This window comes from Buteo buteo, chromosome 21 (assembly GCF_964188355.1).
Source record: "Buteo buteo chromosome 21, bButBut1.hap1.1, whole genome shotgun sequence".
Classification (NCBI taxonomy): Eukaryota; Metazoa; Chordata; class Aves; order Accipitriformes; family Accipitridae; genus Buteo; species Buteo buteo.
Genome location: NC_134191.1, coordinates 16,772,203 through 16,790,329, shown reverse-complemented (window position 1 = coordinate 16,790,329; position 18,127 = coordinate 16,772,203). Strand labels below are relative to the sequence as shown.

Genomic DNA, 18,127 nt, shown 5'->3' with positions numbered 1-18,127 from the left:
TGTTGGTAGGGGCCTGGAAGAGGCTGGTCATGAACATGCTTGGCGGTGTGGACGCCAAGGCTAATGTGAAGAAGAAGGAAGAATAATTAGTAGGTGCTAGAGAAGAGGTGGAGAATACTGTGAAAAACCTTAGCATTGGAGTTTGGAACAGGCAATATGAGCTTAATGAGCTCAGGATGTGGAGAGGGGGGTAAGAAAGAAATAGGAGTAGCTCTAGGGCCGTGGTCAGATAGGAAAGGAACCAGGAGTAAGCCATGGTTATGTCTGAAGGCAGAACTGGGTACAGTGCAGCATTGAAGTGGGCTAAAGAATCAGTGCCTGTATAACCTGAGCTGCAACACTGGATTTCTAAGTCTCAGGTGAATGCTTGCAAAATCCATTACTGATACATATAGAAATGGATGCCAACTGCTGTCACTCTGTTAGTGAGGACTGCAAAGGTCTTAAATGTTATTTTTCAGTGTTCTAACCAAGCAAAACTATATGGACAAAATGATACTTTAATACTGGGGATTGAAGTTAGAGGCAACTTCATTCTGGTATTTCCTAGCTTAGGTTGGCTTTGCATCCATAATAATGTTTAAACTTTTTAGTGTAATGCTTTTGTTATAAAATTTAGAAACATAACAATGCCAACTGTTTAAATTCTCAGGACAGTTATTGTGAGAGATGGAATATTTGCTACAGTATCTTCCCTGTATCCCCGTTTTAAACTGGCTCCAGGTATTGAAGAGATACCACCCCTTTATTTCATGAAGTACTTCTTTCCTCACATGTTTGCAGTAATACTCTACTTGCTTCAATATCTGGCTTAGGGAATTCCACTTACAATAGGGAGCTGGGAATGTTTTAGTAGAAAACTCAGAGTTTGATTTTCCTTTTCTTTTTAAAAAAAATTCTGTTTAATTTAGTCTATCAGCAACTGAAATCCTGACCCTGTGGAAAGTAAAAAACAATAGTCCAACTGACTTCACTTGAGAGAGAGTAATACCTACTGTTTTCATGGCTTTGTTTGAAAGCAAAGACAAGGCTCAGTGTTTTGTGATTAAGTGCTGGGCTAGGCAATGGAAATAAGTCCCTGCAAACTCTAGAACTGACCTTTGTTTTGAGTAATAAATCTTGAAGGGTTTTTGCTGTTGTTGTGTGATAGTAATCTGGTTGGAAACTGGAAGAAGGACAGTATATCATAGCTGATTTTGTTGAACTAGACCACAAATTGCAAGCTGAATTTGAATTAACTTGAGGGACTGAGCCTTAGTGCAGAGGTGAGGAAAAAGCTGAGAGAGGGAACAAAACAAAGACAATTGGTTTCACTTGGTGCTTCTAAATGTAAACAGAACAGAAACACCTTGACTAGTCCCAGGGCTGCTGTCAGGACAACGTGTTGCCTCAAGACTCCTTTCCTCTATTGAGTGAGCATGGCAATACTTCCACTTCTCTTCACCTTATTTACGTTGCACATATGGTGTGGGATTCATCTCCCTTAACTTCTCATTCATATAAAGTTAAACATCTAATGAAGAAAAGAGTGAAGGAAAAGCTCCAAAGTTCTTCCCATATCTTATGAGCTATTTTAGAATGGGACAAGCAGCACCTTTGGAGTTTTCTGTCTCTACATGAAGGATGTTTAGTTAACTTGTGTAGAGAGATGTTTAACTTTGAAATAATTGAAGTGAGGTGAGAGAGATCCTACCAATGGAGAAATTTGGATTAAATGAACTTGCATGAAAACAGTCATCCCAAATCTTTCTTCAGCAATATCTGCCAAGCATCCAGCAATGGTGTTGAGAGCTGTCAGAGCTGAGGGCAAACTATTTTTGCTCAGGCATTGTGTAAGTCCTCACTGTACTGAAATGCTGAAAGACAGTCTGGCATTATCCAAACAGGATACTGATTGTGACAGGTAAAGAGTGTGACCTGTGGTAGCTTAAATGTGTGAAAAAGATTAATAAATCAGATGTTTTAATCTAGTGATTTCAGTACAGGGACAGGACTAAGGATCATAATGGTACTTACAGATTAGTATTGAATAAATATATGTAAACGCATGTATACACAGGTGGATATTTAGATGCATACAGAGGCCAGCTTCCCTTGATTTTGGAAGGTGTTTCACAAAGTAACATTGTAAATATGTTTTTAAATTCATGAGGAAGAGAGCAGTACCAGTTGTGAATTATTAATTGAAAGCAAAACTTTACAAATTGTGTTGCCATGTTGCAAGTGGAATTAAAAAGATACATAAAGGTATTTACAGAGAATTACCCAACCTTGGATGAATACATGATTGGTGTGAAATACTGAAGAACATTCCCCTTGGCCCTGAGTTAGGAGAGGTGGCTGAAGGAGCTGGTGGCTGCTGTACCCCAGGCAGGCAAATCACATTTTAAATAGCTCTGAAACAGCTGTAAGTTGTGTCTGCAGCTGAACTGATTCTTTGATGGCTGGGACATATGGAATGAAAAGTATGGAATAAAACCTTATTTAGCACATCATTCCTTTCTGCTCTGTGGTAGACATAATAACATGGTAGGAGCAGATTTGATAATCTGCATATTTTGTATCTGATGTATTGGCTTTGTGCAGCCTTTTGAGCACAGCAGAACTCAGTAAAAGAAAAATGTGTTACCTTCTTCAACTGCAGTCTTCCTTCTATGCCACGGTAATCTCTAGGTTCCATAACTAAATATAGTGTTGACCTAGTTAAGTTAGAAATGCATCTAATTACTCAAGGATTGTTTTAGCCACTGTTATGCAAAGTGCAAGTTTCATGTGCTTTAATCCACTTAGTTTCATTTCTGTTTGTCCACCTCTTTGCTGAGCTGAACTCTTTATGTTGCTTCAAAAAACCAGCTAGCACTCTAATAATGATCAACCTGAAAATCTGCCAGTCTCAAATGAATATGTGGATAACTGAAGTTATTTACAATAATTGCATATGCTAAGCTTTTAATTTATTTTTATCTTTTATTTATAATTTCCGCTTTGATTGTGCTTTGATGCAGCACTTACTGTGACTGAGCATCGTCTAGTTGAGTTGTTGTAGTAGAATTTGATAGTAGTCATAGAGCAGTCTTTTTTTTTATGGCATTGGTTGCAAGGTTGAGATCTGTCTTAAGCTACAAGCACTAGGAACTCTAATATCAGGGTAACAGGAGCTAAATAATTTTCAGCACATCTTAGCCACAGCAACAGCAATTTTAGTGGTAGAATTTCCTAGAAAATACCTCATTGCTGAGGAGAACAGAGTGGGAAATAAAATATGCTGCTGGGCTTTCTGAAAAGAAGAAACTGTTTCCCCCCCCTGCAATGTCAAGGATTAAAGCAGACAAATTGCAAGTCTGTTGTCATTGGCCTGTCTAAAAATGCCTGTGTTTCTGATGGTAGCACATATTCCTCCAAGGTCAACATCAGTCTCTGATACCTATAATACTTTTCCATTGGTTACGGCAAACGTGCAAAGCTATTAGCCATAAAATAGTGAGACCAAGAGGCCTGTTTGCACACTGGTACATTCATTGCTGTGTTACATGATACTGTTTTCGAGCACAGGAAATAATAGCGATACTGATGAACAACATCAAATATTCTCTGTTGGCTTCTTTACCTTCTCCAGTAAATGAACTGTGAAAGAAGCAAACCCCAGAACTCTGATGGAAGTAAGGAGGACTTGCGGCAGAATTACCACCCATGCCAGAATATTACCTAAGCTCACTTAATGCTAATAAATCTTGTTCTTTCCCAAAACAGCCCAAGCTCTTCAGAAGTTTTCAAAGCACCTGCAGCCTTACAGGTTTCCTGGAAAGGAAATCCCTTTTTCACTTCTGAAATGAACCCCAGAATGGGGAAGTCATAGGAAGGTACCTGGGTAATGTTTTTAAACTTTGGTAGTCTATTACTGAGTGCTCCCACATGCACAGCATAGGCTTCTCACGAAGAAGCCAGTGAAGAAAATTGCTCTGATGATTGAAACACAAGTTCTGGTTTCTCTCCCAGGAATATACTCAACTGCTGAACTATGGTTTAAATAGTTGTCTGGCTGCACTTTAGGAAATATTTTTGGCATGGCCACAACTCAATTACTATAAATTTTGATTGGAAATTAGATGTTCAAATCAATAGTAAGGTTATTAAAATTGCACCGAGTATTTCAAGTGAAGAAGGGTAACTATTGATAGTTACAAGTATTTTCCATTTACAGAATATTGCTGGTGTTTGCTTGGTAATGTACCAGAAAACTTGCTACAAAATGTGAAAGAAATAAGCTCTTAAAAACAGGAATTAGCTTTCCTTTGTTTTGCCTACCTGCTGTCTTTATTAACAAAGTTTGTTTACATTTGATTAAGATAGCAATCCTTGTTACAATTCCATATGTGGGAGTCTGGAGACAGGCTTTTAAGGTTACACAAATTCCTGGGGTTTTTTCCTATACATTGTTTTTGGTTTTTTGGTGTTTTGGTTTTTTTTAAGGCAAACCTCAGTCCAGTATATTCATAGTTTTTTCTTGGGTTCAGACTTTTTTGTTATTTTTAATAAGGATGTTTTAAAATTATTTTTTACTTCCAAAACACGTCTCAAATCAACCTTGAAGTTATATACAAGATTTGTATAGGAGGTGAACCTCAAACAGATCTGATGCCATGGGAAAATGATGGGAAAGTGTCTTAGGGTTCAGGGCTATTTTTTGCTGTTGGCTAAATGCATTTAGATGCTAGGATATAAGAGCCTTCTACAGGTTTATCTACACTTTTTTAAATTACTATGATATCCCAGTGGTCAGAGCAGGGTCAGAATTCGTGTCCCCTGTCAGGCGTACTCTGGATGAAATTCTCATAGACTTAAAATGATAACACTGCATTATTCAGGACAATACGGACTAACAGCTCAAACTGGCAAGATTCACATAATGTACTGAAAGAAACATTAAGGCTTAGTCTAGTGAGTTTGGGAAGAACATGTTAGTAGAAGGGCTGCTGACAAGTTCACATTTTTTAACTGACAAAACTGAAGCTGTGCTTCTTAGTTATTTTTAGAGCAGTGAAGCATGAGCTTGGGACTGAGTAAAGTAGGAGCATCTACAATTGAGAGGGTAGATCTTTCATTTTCTGTTTAAGTACAGCACAATATAGCACTTTGGTATTTTGAAATGAAATCTTATCATGTTGATTTTATGGAATGTAAACTATTAATGTTATGGACTGAATACCTAGTTGATGCTAGTTATAATTAAGGTAGAGCAGTCTTCTATCCTTTTCTGAAATTTATAGCGGTTTGGCTTGGAGAAGAGCAACTTCTAGCAGCATTTCTGGTTTTATGTGTAGTCGTTGGTTTATCCTAGAAAAATAGAAAGGAAACAATGAAATATAAATGTGCTGCTTCAAGATTTGATAGCTGAAAAGAAAGAAGGACATCAGTCAGCATTTATGGATAAAGGTTAGTGACCCTCTGCAGTTCAGGAGTTCAGAAACTGTTTCAAACTTTATGCCTGTGAATTTATTTAATCCAACTTCAAAATGGGATTCTAATGAAGAATCATCATTGAAAAGTAAACTGAAACCCTTACAAGGCACATGGATAGAGAAAAGATCTTCTCAGAAGCTGAAATGGGTACCCTATGCTCTGGGTATTTGCATGATGCTTTTCCTTGAAATTGTTACTTTCTTCTTCATTTATTTTCACCTTTCTGCGCATCTGTTCCATTTTCCCTTCACTTACTGTTGGATTCTTTTCCTCCTTTATCCATTCTGTTTCATTCACCTTTCCTTTGCTATCTCTGTAACAACCTAGCTTGAATGAGAATATCAGTTCACTGAAATTAAAATATCATTTGTCAAGAAAATTACCCTATTCAGAGATAGCTCAGTGATTTATCTTTTTTTTAATGTTATTGAGAGGAAACAAACATTTCTTCTTTTTCTTCTTCTTTCAGCCTTCTCTACATTAGCTGTGATACTATTGATACTAAAAATACCAAACATTGATGTTGTGTTTTGGTGACCATTTTGGTTTTTTTGGGGGTGTGATAGTTGTTCATGCCCTGTTTTTATCCATGCTGCATTGTGATATGCTGGATAAGTCAGTTAATCTTTCTCATATTTACACATATTGGGAAAGTTATAAGGATTAGTTCCTTAATTGGGGGAACCTCAGTTGAACCGTGCCATAGAATGGGAAAATTGTTCTTTATCTAAAGATTATATGCTGCCCTTGACTTGTCTGTGCATGCACAGGCAAACACCTTTCCACATATAGAGCTAAATACTCCTAAAATATAGATCCTTAAGTAGATGTAACTCTAATGATGCTCACTCAGTGTTCATAATTCATTCCATGTAAATGCATATAGATAACTCACAATTCCCTTCAGGATAACCACAGCTTGGTAAGCATTTACTTGCTACAGAAATGATTTTAGAGCATGTTTACTCAAATGAAAATATATTGGCATTTGCATTAAGAGTGTCTATAAACTATTAAGTTAAATTTGCTAATCATGCTGATGTTGAGGATCATTGCTAGATAACTGTTCAGTCATTAAAATATTTTTAAAAGGGATTTTTGTCCTCAATATAAAAATGTTGCAGTATTACATGTGGGTTTTATATTTTTGCCCCCAGAGTTTTAAGGAATTTCTTCCATCATGCTTCATCCCTTTGAGGACTTCTTTAAAAGAAAAATAAGCAACCCCCCCCCCCCCCAACAAAAGACAAGCAAAATATTCGTATACCATTTCTTCATTCTGATATCATCTGTGTATATCCACTAATATGTAAATTTCTGGATTTAGGCTTATTACTTGCTTACCTTTTCTGTAGCTCGCCCAGATTCTCACAGTCTCCTTCAGAATGGTGTTGAGATATTTAAAGCAAATTGTGGTTAAGGACTATTACATAGAAAATGTAGCATACGCTTGTGTTGTCTACATTCAGTGTACCAAAATTTTAACTTTCTTATGAGATTTGTGAGAGTGAAGCATGTAGTGTGCACGCGTAATTGTGTCTATGTCTTCAAGAAAAAATATGTCTAGGTAGAATGTTTGCTTTTTTGTTCTGTTTCCTGTAAAGAATGTTGCTGAAATGTATGTACTTTTTTTTTTTTTTTTTTAAAGAACCAATGTAACAACTGAAATCTTAATGAATAAATCAATAGAGTACCAATCAGTACTTTTCATTGCTGAGCTGCCCTTCTTACCAGATGTTTCTACTATTACCCATGTTATGCTTCTCTAGCTATTTCTTACATGGGGGGATAAATCTTAGTTTAAATTTATTTCACTGAGGCAAAAATGTAATTGAAACACATTGGGATCAATACAAACTATATAAGAAGCCATGAATTATTTTTCTAGCCCACTAGGTACTAATATCTACGTACTGGTATCTCATGAAATACTATAATAATTTTTCTTCCAGTGAGTAAGTAAATATTTCAGCACAGAAAGAAAAACATGTTTCTCTTTTTCCTCTATTAATTTCTGTATGAAGAATTTTTTTGACCCTTCTTTCACTTTTTTTCCTCTCAAACTCATCAGAATCATGATCTTTTGTATTAGATGTGCACAGAGCAATAATGCAACTATGGTTTTACTATAAAGGAGTACACACCTGCAGAAATTTATTGAATTAGAGTAGTTATTTTACATAAAATGCCTTTTTTATACTTGAAAAATGAGGGCTAGATTTATAAAATACTTTCAGCAGATCACTGACATGCTAAAGATGGACTTCTGAGACCGTTCAAATGTTTAAGAGTCTGTTTCAGTTGCTGTGAGGCTTCCCCCTGAGAATAGCTAATTTGTGTTACTTCTCTTTTTAAATTCTAAATGTAAAATAACCTGTGGGTCAAATTAATGTCTGACAACCTTTCAGATTGCAAAGTCTGGTTTTACTACTGTTCATACAGTACAGGAGCAGTAGGAACAATTCCACAGAACTTCACTGTTTCATTTGAAATATTTTTCATGGCTTCCCCTCGTGTCGCCCGCTGCGATGCACCGTTAGTTGTTGGGTTCTTTTACCCATGTATGTGTATGCGGGAAGGTGAGCTGTTACATTCTTCAGTTCAGTTCTGGTTTGATTTACCCGGTGGTGGAACCCTTTCAGTTCAATTCCAGTTTAGGTCAAAAGAGTTTGCTAAGACCAGCTGTGTTTACATGGGACAAGATTTTTAAAGGTGGAAACGGTCAAGTGACAGGGCTGTATGCACAGCACGGGGCTCTGGGAAGGTGGACTTCATTTGCTCGCCCGCGCTCTTCCATATCAACCTACGCATCAACGGAGTTTCCAGTTTTTAATCAAATCTTTGAGATCTGTAACCCTGCACTAAAGAAAAAAGCATGAAAAACCTTCTCACTGGGGTCTGCAGGGAAGATGCAGAAGTCCAGCAGAGGACCGGGGGTTTAGCGAGGCTTGTGCTCACCCGCGGGTGAGCCACGCGATGACAGAGATGTGAACAGGAAGGCTGTGACATGCTACTGCTCTGCAGACCTCAGTGAACACAAATGCTCCCTGTAACCAGCGTGGCTCTGCTTTAATCTGTCAGGTTTTGTTGAACCACTTATTCTGAATTGGCAACCAGCAATATTTTTCTGGTTCAGTTTCCATTATAGTTCAAACTGTATAGCAATCTATATGAGTTTCGATTCCATTTTGATTTATATTTAAAGACATGATAAAAGTGCATACAGTTCTGAAAAGGGAAGCAAATGTGTGCACGACTGTCCACTCTGTGTACCATTAATGAGAGCCTGTAGCTCATTTGCTTCATGATAGAAAATACTTGAAAATATACGTGTGCCAGTGTCTAATAGATCAAAGAAAATAGAAGTATTATAATGACTGTTTAGTGACAGGTCATTCTTTGATTAATTTTGGGTTGTACATATATGAATGTTCAGGTAGATTAAATAAAAACTAGGAGTTACTTCCATAGTTAAAATATTCAGAACTGTAAAGAACCCTGAATAAAACCTTAGAAAGGATATAATGTCTTTTCACAAGAGAATGTCTGCAGCAAACCCCTATATGAATTAAATTTTTCAAGTAGCTGTGTTTTAGTGCACCCCCCCTTTTTTTCCCTTCAGATGATAGTGATAAGGAACAATAACTACTACAGGGAATTCTGGATATTATCAAGAGGAAAAAAATACTACTGAATTGCTGTCATTCAGTAAATATTAATTCTGTAATTGCAGAAGAATCTTGCTGTGATTATGCGCCATGTTAAGGTAGTATGTAAAACACTTCAAATCTGCTAAGTACAAAACCCTGGTCTCTGTTTTTCTAATATTTTATATTTGATGTGTTATTTAGAAATTCCTTTTTATTTCAGTTGCTTGATTGCAAGTGCATTATTAGGAAATACCTCCTATTTTAATTTGAAGAAAGATTTGAAAAGGGCTCCTATGTGCAAAATGGGGTTCAGTGTGAAAGCAACTTTATTTTGTGTTCTTTCAAAAATCACTATTGGAATGAGAGCTGCAGGGTGCTGAGCACTAGTGGAAAAAATTACCTTCTTTCCCTTTATTTATTAGTAGTTGAGCTGTTTTGAGAGTTTTATACCACCAATCATGGATGCTGAGGGTTTAAAAAACTTGGTCTTTTTTTTTTAATCTGGATCATTTATTTCTATTCTATGAAGTATTATAGAAAATACCATGTGGTGACAATGAATTACACAATTCTCAAACAATCTCTGTTGTTATACTGGAAGGAACACTTGGATTTAAAGTTGTTATCTGTTATTTCAAAAATACACCTTTTTTTTTCTTTCTTTTTTTTTTCAGCGTCTCGTTGAAGCTGCAGAAGATGCTTACCTGAAACATGAGTTTGATGCTGACTTACAGGTAATTAATAATTATTTTCTTGAATATTTATCATCAGAGTATACTGTAACAGTTTATACAATAGCTTGCATGAAGAACTGCTGTAGAAAGCCAAACATGTGAGTAATAAAGGATGCTGATTGCAGAAAATGGAATTAATGAAGGCTGGCTCACTATTTTGACAGGTTACGCATTTAGTGTTTGTGTGTTGGGAGACCAAGCAGGTGGATTTTAGTCTTTTAGAGATCTCATTTAAATTCCCTGCATGTCTGCTTAGGTCAAGATTTTTAAACACAGTAATTAGCAGCATGTTTCATCGTTGCAGTGTACTGGCAAGGAATTGTTCTATAGAGAGTTGAATTTGCAGATGGGGTGGGACCCACAGGGATGGGATTAGTATGACCTTGATTTGTGCAAATGGTTTGTGTTTGGATCTGTGTCTAGAGCAGACACCATTTTTTCTCTAACCTAGAAGCCCTTAGAGCCATACCATTATTGTCTCAAAATGTTGCCTTTAGGAATAACACGGGAGGGAGAAGCACTATGGCAGCTCACAGTTAAAAATGTTTAAAAGAAAAACCTTTGCTTAAATAAGACACATAATTAAAAAAACAGGTTGATTTAGAGACCAAGTAATCTAACCCAAAATGGAAAGTTTAACAGAAAGTGTTACTCGGTGCTTAAATGGGTAAATACCTCCTTACCTGTAATGAATTCCTATATCCTTGGTTTCTTAAATGCCATGTTAAGTGGAGTTTCGTTTACTTTCTCTCTACCTAGATTGAATTTTAAAACTTTTTGTGAATATTTACCATATGCCCATTTAAATATTGAGCTGAAGCATTAAGGGAAACACAGACTTTTTCTGTAGACTTTTTCCCATGCATGTATCTAAGAAGTACACAGATCTGTAAATTCTATTTTCAGTTTTTACCATGGTTACTTTCAGTAATCACAAACCATTTTATTTTAAAGAAAATATGACACAAATTACTGATTTCTGCACAAAAGAAAAAAAAAATAGAGTGAGCTTTTCAGAGCTAAGGATAAGAAATTGAGTTTAGAAGGCTGTGATACCGAGATCTGTCAGCCCATGTTGGAGTAAGGATAAAATGAGTGCACTGAAAGTGATAATTCATATTATTGTTGTATTTAATGAATGCTTGGTTCTGTATTCAAATGCTTTAGAGTTCTTTTACATTCCAGCTTTGCAGAGGTGTGCTGTATTTTATTTTTTTGAACTTAAAGCCTTGGAGAAATAGGAACTATTGTCTGAATAAATCAGAAACGTGCTTTATAGAAGATCGTTTTAGAGTTCTACAGTAAGTACTTCTTCACTGCAGGACAGTTCTCACTTTGAGTAAGTCCTTCATTTGCTGAGGCTTTGAAGATATTAACACTTTCAGGAAGCCAGTTAAAAGCCATTTGTGTCAGCAACATTAACAGGACAATCAAATCTTTGTGTAGAGCTCTGTTTATTACTGTCACGGTCCATTAAAGCTAATCAATTGTTAATCTTGGTTTCAGCGACCCCTTTGCAACCCTTGCTGGGTGATTGTTGTTCTTTATCAAAAATCTCATAATACCATCTGCTCAATATAAAATAATGGCCAGAATGATTTGATAGTGTACATTCAAGGGGAGGAGGACAGAAGGCTTATATAATACACAGTGTATATAATTCTGCTATCAAAGAGGAATTTTTTGGCATTTGTATTGCCTTGGCTGATGTGTGGTAGACAGGATTAAATGCTTTGAATTAGTGGTATGTGGTACAGCACCAGTCTGAGCTCTTTGTGCTCAGATATTCTGGAAATTCAGAAAGCACATAAAGAAAGTGCTTTTGTGCTTTTTATTGGTTCAACATCACCTTCTATGTCTTGAGGACAGTATAGGTAATATTGTGTCAGTACATAAAAATGATATAAGGGAGAAATAAAATTATATTAATATTTTTATTGACTGTGAAAAACACCAACTTAAAGAAAATAATAACTGGAAGAGTTTGTCTTTTAGACTGCTGGTATTCTCTTCAGCAATGCTGAAACTATATTATTTCGTTAGGCTAGACCTGATCCCTTCTGGGCATTTTTCTTAGTAACATTATTAGTTTTGTCCTTAGCTATTCTATAGGTATTCTAATCAATATACTGTAATGCTGTATAATGGTCTGAGCACTCGACTATCTACCCCTGGACTGAAGCTATTGGCACCACCACCAAAAACCTTGTAGTTACAAACATAAATAAAATTCCCAGTGAATTGAAAGAAATAAATCAAAATGGGTGATATGATGTTTAACTCATCGACATTATATATTGCATATTTGAGTAATGGCCAAACTAAGAATCAGTAAGAGCTGATGTGAAAGATTTACCCTGCGGTACTTGGGCTTTAGGAGATTCTTTTTTCTGTTGGGAATGTGAACCAAGAGCTGCAGTTTTAGCAAGTTATGAGAAAATAACTTTTAAAATGTTACTAATACTTGAACTTTTAACCCAATCCAAGGCTTTCTGACCTGGTGGGTATGATTTCAAGTTATTCTGTGTTATTAAAGACCCTTTTCAAGTTGTTGCTAAGTGGAATTACTACCTTTAATCATGCCTAATAAAGTATTTGGGGATATAAGATAAACTACCATTTGTGTTGCTACAGCAAGGTGCCTTGTCACAATATTTCCGTAGGCTTGAAGAATCACTCATCTTGCTTTATATGGGACACTGTCTCTGTGCTTGCCCCTGTTTAAAATGAAGTAATTCTGCCTGATTTTGTGGCTTTTTAACATGATGAAAAAAACAACATAGGGGCCAACTGCCAAGCACAGACCCAGCAAGAGTATTGGATGTTACAGGTTTTGAAGTGATTCTACAACCATTTTTAGTTCTGTTGACTTAATTGTTTGCCAGAGAAAAATTTTTACAGAAAGATAAAGAAGAGGGTAATATCTTCTGTTAGGAGGTGATCTATTAAAAAAGAAATTTCTAATCATTTGTAGTTATTGCTGTTAACTAAAATTTGGCCTCCTGATCATTTGCTTCCTTTGTGCTTGGGTATGTGTTTCCTAAGATGTGAACTGCCTTGTTATGATTCACAGAAACACCGTGGTGCGGTTTGTGTTCAGACCCCTGGAAGAGGCTCTGAAGTGGAAAAGTCTTCCCTGGAGCTGTCACATACCTAAGAATTTGTTGCATAGGCAGCTGAAAAAACCACATAGAGGCTGTCTCCTCCCACCGCATTTCCTCAAACCACTAGAAACTGGACAGATTTCATTGTGTTAAAATACACCAATGTGATATCCAGCTGCTCTTCTTAGGCAGTTACTAGCGAGGTGGTAGAGCACGCTTCAACTGCAGTCATGCGGTCTATGTTGGCACCTAAGTCCTCTATAATATCCTGCTATTGATGTGATTGTATCTGAGCTCTTAGGATAGAAATGCATGGAGTATTGTTACCATCTGAACAGAGGGAGATAAGATCTCTATCACAGTGTTGTATTATTTCTGGTTTTCAGTAATCTCAGGAGGTGGATGCTCAGCAGTGGAACTGGTGCTGGAGTTCTCAGTGGAGCAGTAAAAGTAACTTGCATTTTGCTTCTGACAAAGTTTAAAAAAATATATTAATTTTAGGATCAATAAAGATTTAAAATACTTGGTTCCTACCCAGTTTTCATACTTCTGACCCCAGTGACAGGAGGAAGTCATACAAAATCTCGTTATGACTACTGGTTCATTTGCTGAATGGTTTCATTATACATACACATTTGCAGCATTGTTCTTTTATTTTCTATGTGTTAATTAAGTTCATTAGTTCACTTGCCTTACATTCCAGCTGTGTTTTCTCTGCGTGTGTGTGATGTGATAATAAAAAAGCAAGGTTATTTTTTTTTAATAGAATCAAAGCTACTGCATAGTTGATGTCACCTGAATTACTAGATGTTTTCTTTTTGGATTGTTGTAGTTTCACTTTCTATATAAGATAAGAGAGGTTCAAGTGCCAATACTTTAAGATGGTTGACCTTATTTCAGTTTTATGTCAGAAGACTAGAAGAGGATTAATCAAGTGTTTTTTAGGAAAGGATTACTTTCTTTTAAGAACACTCTTGAAGTTAATTTAGTGGGATAAAAAAGGAATAATGGTATGAGGCTGCTTTTCATTATTCAATTTTTTAGATCTAGAACATATGGCTGAGTCTTAAGGAAGAGGTTTTCAAAACTATACCAGAATTAGGTACCTGTCTGCCAGATTTTGCTGGCTATTAACTCCTAATTGCATTTTGTGTCCTTGAAAATCTGATTCTTACTCTTAAAGCATATATGTGGGCTATAGAAAAAATCTTGTGAAATCAGCAGAGAGATAGTTAAGGATTTTCCAGTGGTTTACACAGGTGAATGATGTACTTTTTTTACACATACTTAATGATTTTTAAAAGTCTACAAAAGGTGAGACTTCAAAAGTTTAGAAGAAAGCACAAATAGCAAAAGAGGGCTGGGAGCAGAATTAGTCCAGTTCATAAGCTCTGCAGCTTCTGGGTCTAATCCTGCTACTGTTAATATTACTAGATTGTTTATTGCTGTCTTTCAAGGGCGGCTACCTGACTTTTAGTAACTTCGAAATTCAACTGCTAGTTATAGAGCTTAAATATAGACATAAATGTGTAACTTAAATTGCTGCTGCTTTCTTAGAAATTCTGACCTAAATGTTTATTTAGTATAATGATACCATGCAAAAATTTATAATGATGGATTATTAAATGCTTAGGTATTTAATTAAAATTTAATCAAATAGATGGTAATTATATTGATATCAGTAACTGGAAAATACAAGGACAGAAGATAATTGAGAATAGCTATTCTACATAATCTTATTAAACTCCTATTATAACATGTGCATTACTTTAATTTTAGTATTTCAGAAAAGTCTGTTTGCATATTTATTATCTCACTAATTTTGAATGAGGTGCATGATAACTAGATTTACAGTCTATTGGTATTAATATTTTTCTGGCTGTTAGAATAATGTCCCCAAGACTGAAGTCAGCTCTTGAAGTGTCCTGAACATCCACAACAGAAAGGGAAGTCTGTTGGACTTCAAGCACTCAGAACCAGTGATTGAAATTACTTTTTGAAAAGTGCATTTAAAATAGCAGTGGAGCATCTGAAGTTTGATGTGCTTCATGGATTATTTATCCAAGCTGCTTGCCTTCTAAATCAGAAATCAATATTTCTAAACTCCAAGCCAGGAAACCTAATAGGAGATCTGCCAGCCTAAATTCCTTTTTAGACTTTCTTTCAAATATTTTGCAGACCAAACTGCTCTCAGCTATATTTGGATGGGATATGGACAGTGTACCTGTAGCTTGTAAGAAGGCAGGAGGAAGAGATCCTTAACTAGCACCAGTCTAAACTGTTACATTTTCATGGCCCTGTGCAACTCTTGCAGAAGTAGCTACAAACACTGGAAACATTACAGTTTATTCAGTTGTAAAATGTGCCTCTGGAACTCTTCCCTGAGGTGCCTCACACAGGACCTGCTCTCAGGGGGTTTGTCTTTGTGTTCCTCTAACACTTGTGATACTGTGGCAGGTTCTTCTACATGGGTATGTTCATCCAACTGAAGGCATAATTTGGATACAGCTATGATGTAGAAATGCTGCCAGGACCTGCAGAAGCCTTGTTGTTACCCAGTTTTCTGAACAGTTTGAAGTCTTTGGTACTGATCAAAAGATAAGGGAGGTCAAGGAAAGACAGTAAGCATAGGATTCAGAATGTGGTTAAGAACTAAGAGCAACAACAAAGCTCCAAGCTCTTAGGAATTACACTGCAGTTTAGAGCTAAGAGGAAGGTAAAAGGGAACAGAAGCATGAGCATCTAGTGAGTTACTACAAGGCACAGTAGTAGTGAGAACTACAAGGCACAACAGGACACATTTAAATGATAAAATAATCTGTTAGAGTCTATTTGGTTTTAGTTTTTCCTTTGTTAATTTTTTTTCTTTCAGAAAATACTTGTGTGCTTTTTTTCTGAAAGCAAAAAGCAAGCTTCAGCTTTGCAGTTTTTAGTTTAGTATTATTCTTATTGATTTCTGTGAGCTCAAATTAAGGACTTCTCAACTGCTCTAATACCAGAGCTGCAACAAATTGATTTCCAGATTTTTAGCTCTAAGGATAAGCCCTTTCAGTGGAGACTACCTTAGCTTGTCAACTCTTTCCTATCTATTTGCTCAGGTTTAGGAAGAGGAGAACCGAAATGACTATGGAATTATCAAGACATCAGTGAATTCAGATGCTACTGGTTAAGAATTCTCTAGAATTGGTGCACAAGTAAGGTAACTTTCAGAGCAAGACTTTCACATCTCTCTTGCTCTGCATGAATGGCAGGGTTTAAGTATCAGAAAGAGAGCGTACAGAGAAAGAGGGGCCCTGCACCTTTTGGGTTATTTTACTTTCCAAACTTTTAACTGTTTTCTGGCTCTGTGGTAAGTGAACAGAAAAAGAGAACAAGGTTTTATGAAGCCAGAAAAAAAAAAAAAGTCTAATGATATTTTGGTTCATCTTCTAGTAATGAAGATGAACTTTGTTAGTTTTTTCACCTTGGAGTTTTGTAGAATTTTTTTGAGGATTGAGGGAAATTTTTGACGTTTGAAGACAATTATGATCAGTGGATAATTTTCTTTACTTTTCCCCCTTCTACATATGTATCTTTCTAAGAATTTCTAAGTCCTCTTACTACAAACAAATTAAATGTAAATTACCAGGACAATTTTATTTTTATGTGTATTCCTAACTTCTGTTGACAAGGAATGAGTTTGATAGCTAAGCACAGAAATGCAGAGTTTAACTCACTGTCTCAGAAGCAGATATGCAGGAGATGATTTTTTTCCAACAAATTTGTAATTTCTCTTCTGTAAAGAATTGTTCAGCATTTTGGTGCCATTCTGCCCTATATAAGGGAGCCATCAAAAAAGAACAATAATTCTCTGCCTGTTTAGTTCAATAACTGTTCTGTCTACATGGGCTTGACAGCAAAGGAACCAGCAACTATGGTCTGAATTTGCTATGACAAATAATGTGCTCCACTTCTGAGAAAGTTTGGCACGGAGTTCTGGAGACTAATTCTTCTGACTGCAGTTATAGGACTCATCCTTTTAGTGGTACCCTGAACAGGTTAGACTCATTAAACAACCACCAGAATAGTTTCCACACAGTTCTGGATTTATTCCTGCCTGCCTTTCTTGTGATAGCAATCGCTGTCTGAAGCATGTGAAGTGTATACTGAAGAACACACTATAAATTCAGTTTTACCCATCAAGTATGGACACAGTGCTTTTTGCCTGGTGAAATCTGTTGTAAATAATGACAGAAATCTGAAACCTAGAATTGTCAAAGAACCGTATGACTGAGCAGATTATTTTGTCTTCCTGAGATTTTTTCCTCTTGTATTTATTTGTCCCTTTATTATGTTTGCTTGCTCCCAGAAATGAGAAGGAAATAGCTTTCTCATCCCATGAGTGTTTTCAAAATTTCAAGTTCTCTGATTAAACATTGAGATATCCTAAAGCTTTTCCTGAGCAAGAGAATCCTCCACTTCGGAACAACTCATAATCAAATAGGTGGGGCTCTCAGTTAGGATATGAGAAGCCTGTTCAAGTTGCTTCTCTAGTGAATATTAAATTATTTACATGATGTGAAACAACTGCAGCAGAAGAGTTTGTGAAACACTCTGCTCAGAAAAGCCTGATGGATGGGGCAGTCGTTTTGGATCTCAGAGGTCCTAGTCTGAGTTTCTGTTCTACTTGATTCAGAGGATGGATTTGAACTGCAGTATAAGTCTTTTCTCCTCTGGCACAATTCTGCAAAAAAGAAATCTGTTTTCCAAAACTAAGAAGAATCACAGGTCAGGTCTAACAGCAATAACAAGATGGAACAGAAAGTATTTACATACATATAATACATATATACAGTTTTTTGTTCCCATACTCAAATCATTAAGTATTTCCAGGTTGCTTTTTTATGCTCTTCATAAGCATCTTATAAGAATTAGAGACATGTTTGAAAGAAATAAAAGCTGAGATTCTTGCATATTCACATAAATTCACAGGTTAAGGTTATAAATAAAACAGAAGTTCTCATTAAAATAGTGGTAAAACTCGGTGTTTGCAACACAGAATTCTTTCTTTTATTGTTTTTGCAAGGCAGCTCTAACTTATTCCAATAGAACAGATAGAGGAATAAGGTAGTATTGTTCAGTTAATGGGATAATGATGTAGCAGAAGGAGCCAGTCAAAAGAAAACAGATATGTTCACTT

The 18,127-nt window shown here is 36.2% G+C and overlaps 1 protein-coding gene across 1 annotated transcript in view; it reads left to right on the top strand.

Moving 5' to 3' along the window:
• Positions 1-18,127, top strand: part of CACNA2D3 (calcium voltage-gated channel auxiliary subunit alpha2delta 3) — a 475,703-nt gene that overhangs the window by 134,810 nt on the left and 322,766 nt on the right. Inside the window, exon 4 of the mRNA XM_075052542.1 lies at positions 9,785-9,844. Coding sequence (XP_074908643.1) covers positions 9,785-9,844 — 60 coding nt within the window. The remainder of the gene's footprint in view (positions 1-9,784; positions 9,845-18,127) is intronic.